Source organism: Chrysochloris asiatica, unplaced genomic scaffold, assembly GCF_000296735.1.
Source record: "Chrysochloris asiatica unplaced genomic scaffold, ChrAsi1.0 scaffold00016, whole genome shotgun sequence".
NCBI classification, from domain to species: Eukaryota; Metazoa; Chordata; class Mammalia; order Afrosoricida; family Chrysochloridae; genus Chrysochloris; species Chrysochloris asiatica.
In genome coordinates, this window is record NW_006408534.1 from 29,067,531 (window position 1) to 29,070,447 (window position 2,917).

General features: G+C 41.0%; 1 protein-coding gene across 1 annotated transcript in view; it reads left to right on the forward strand.

The window, feature by feature from the left end:
* SMC6 (structural maintenance of chromosomes 6) overlaps positions 1-2,917 on the forward strand; it is a 106,940-nt gene that overhangs the window by 14,367 nt on the left and 89,656 nt on the right. The window contains exons 3-4 of the mRNA XM_006835266.1: positions 10-115; positions 1,185-1,321. Of these exons, the coding sequence (XP_006835329.1) occupies positions 10-115; positions 1,185-1,321 (243 nt within the window). The remainder of the gene's footprint in view (positions 1-9; positions 116-1,184; positions 1,322-2,917) is intronic.

A 2,917-nucleotide genomic window follows, 5' to 3' on the forward strand; every position in this document is an offset into this window, starting at 1 on the left:
TTTTTTTAGGTGGGAAGAGTGCAGTACTCACAGCTCTCATAGTTGGTCTTGGTGGAAAAGCAGTAGCTACTAATAGAGGATCTTCATTAAAGGGTTTTGTGAAAGATGGACAGAAGTAAGTGTTTGCTGTCTATATGTGTGTTCAATTTTTTAGTAAGAAGTAGCACTTTAGATTCTCAGTTCATGTAGAAATACTGAAAATGAAGTAGCTCCTCAGAACAAGACCAGAGGTGTCATATCTTATTTCTTTCTCTTGCCTCTTGTTTCCAACATGGCCCACTGCTACCTGCTCCACTTCCAAGCTTGTATAAATTATTGCCATATTGCAGTCCACTTAACACGTTCTGCCGGCCTTCCTAAAACAACTGCCAGGGAAGAGTATATGCTATTGTTTAAGGGAGTGTTTATAAACACTGGGCTTTCTTGGGTCTTGACCCTAACCTAGCATCAACCACATTAACATGATAGGGGCGACACGGAATCACTAATCAATCAGGCAGGGCCCCTGCACAAAATTTCTGCCGCTAGTTCTCCAAAAATTAAAAAAGAAAGTGTTCTGCCTTTTGACTGATTTAGTACTCCCATATTATTTAATCAGAATTGATTTGAGGACTACAATCATGTCTAATTTTGCATTTCTTGATATCAGATACTTTGCTATTTTTATTGTAAAGTAACTGAAAAGTTAAAAATTGCTTCCCTTACTGTCAATGTGGTAGTTTATTATTGAATTCATTGTTGTTGTTGTTAAGTGCCCTTGACTTGGTTCCCACCCATAGTGACCATGTATAGAGTTTCTGAGGAGCAGCTGGTGAGCTTGAACCACTGACCTTGCAGTTCAAGGCCGACTTTGCAGTCCAATGCATTACCCCACAGTGCTACATTACTTATCTATGCAATTTGAAAACAACCAGATCTTTGATTTTGTACAAGTCTGATATTTCTGTTATGGATAAGACTATGCAAGTATTTTTTTTATAAAGCTTTCTCTTAATCCCAATTCCATTGTCTTGTTAGACGCAATATCGTTGACATTCTGTAGTAGATAGTTTCTGGTATAAAGCAAATTTTCAAGTCAATTTGCCAGGTTACTTGGGTTTTTGAAAATACCGGAAAATTCTAATAACTTAATATTGTATTTGCACTGTATATTGATGTGACTTTGCTTAACCTCAATGTTTCAGCTCAGCAGATATCTCAATAACATTAAGGAACAGAGGAGATGATGCATATAGGGCAAGTGTTTATGGTGACTCTATAATTGTGCAACAACACATCAGCCTGGATGGAAGCCGATCTTATAAATTAAAAAGTGAAACAGGTTTGTTGTGAATTTCTTTTAAATTTATAGAAAATATTAGTAGATACTCAAATTATCATTGTACTAGTACTAATTTAAAAGGCACGTCTCAGTTTCTAGAAATCTTTTTTTTTTATTATTTTTTTATGTTTTATTGTGAATTATGTGATAGTTTACATGGGAGAACATTAGTTTTACATTCATCCTATCGTATATGATTTCATTGCCATGGTTAAAAATCCCCTCCATGCATCATCAACCAACCGAAGGATCTATCCTACAAGCCTGTCACCCACTCTCCTGCGCCCCCGCCCTACCTCCAGGTCATCAGCAGACAGCCCCTCTCCCTCTCTAGGTCTAAAGTCCACAACTGCTCCATCTCTCCACATCATCATCTCTGCCTCCATCTTAGGCATCACTGCTTCTCTGGGTAGGGTCCTGCTCTCCGCTCTTCTCCCTTGATGGTCCCAGGAACCTCCACTCCTAGACTTCAAAGATAATCACTCCCCACCTTACTACAAAACATCTACCTTTACATTTCCAACCCTCACAATCAGTCCTGATAACAATTATTCAGTATTGTATCATAAGAGACCTATTTGCGTATCATTTCATCAGCCCTGCCTAGACAGATTGGATACTACTCAGTGGAGATCCTACCTTATTCCATGCCCTCTTGATCTAGGTTCCCTCTTGAAAGCTTGTAAGCCAGTCACTTCTTGCCTTTGAAGCCCTCCCCTCCCCAGCCCCCCATTTTGGGTAGCCAATGTCCAAGTTACAAATTACCAATTCCTGTCTACTCTGTGTATGGAGGGAGTGGGAATGATCCTGTCTGTAAAGATTTGTTCCCTCTTTTGAGCTACTGCATCCATAGGTGTAGGTCAAGTTCATCAAATTGTATCGCATTACTCTTTTTTTCCCTCTTCTTTCTTCTTCTAGTTGAGCTCTGATCATCCAGTTATTGAAGACAGGTCAAGTGGGTATTATCTGCAGTTGTGGGTGTTCTTGGGCATATGCCCTCTCTTATCAGCTGGTCACTTCACACTCCACTGTAGTCCTCTGTGGCTATGCCACTGACTGGGCCCAAGAGTCCCCAGGTCTTGCCACACTGCTGGCCAACCAGGTCTCCACCTGGGTTCACAGGACTGTATTGAGCGTTGTAGGGCTTAACTCACAGCTTCGTTGTTGTTTTTCCCTCACTTTCTCTTGTCAGTGACGAACGTGTTCACCCATCAGAGCATGTATTCCCATTGAGTCTTAGTCTTGGAAGGGTTTTCCTCTGAGGGGACCTGACCACTTGCCTTGATGTCTCCTGGACGGGCAGCTTGCTTGTTCTTATAGTAATCATTCGGTCTGCCTATATTGTTTTATATTTTTCCTGTCGGTCTTTCTTTCAAGAAGTATCTTCTGTTCTTCTAGCCACTCCAGGCTGGTCTGCCCGTCCTTTCAAGAGGAAATTTCCCACATCTGAAGATTCTGGGTGCTGTTCAGGATTCCACCTATAGTCTTATGTATAGCAGAAGCTCCGCAGGAAGCCTCCTTCACTGGGCACATTGTAGCCCCATTTTAGGTATTCCAATCAGTTATAGGCAGAAGACAGACTTACAAGCTTTCTAT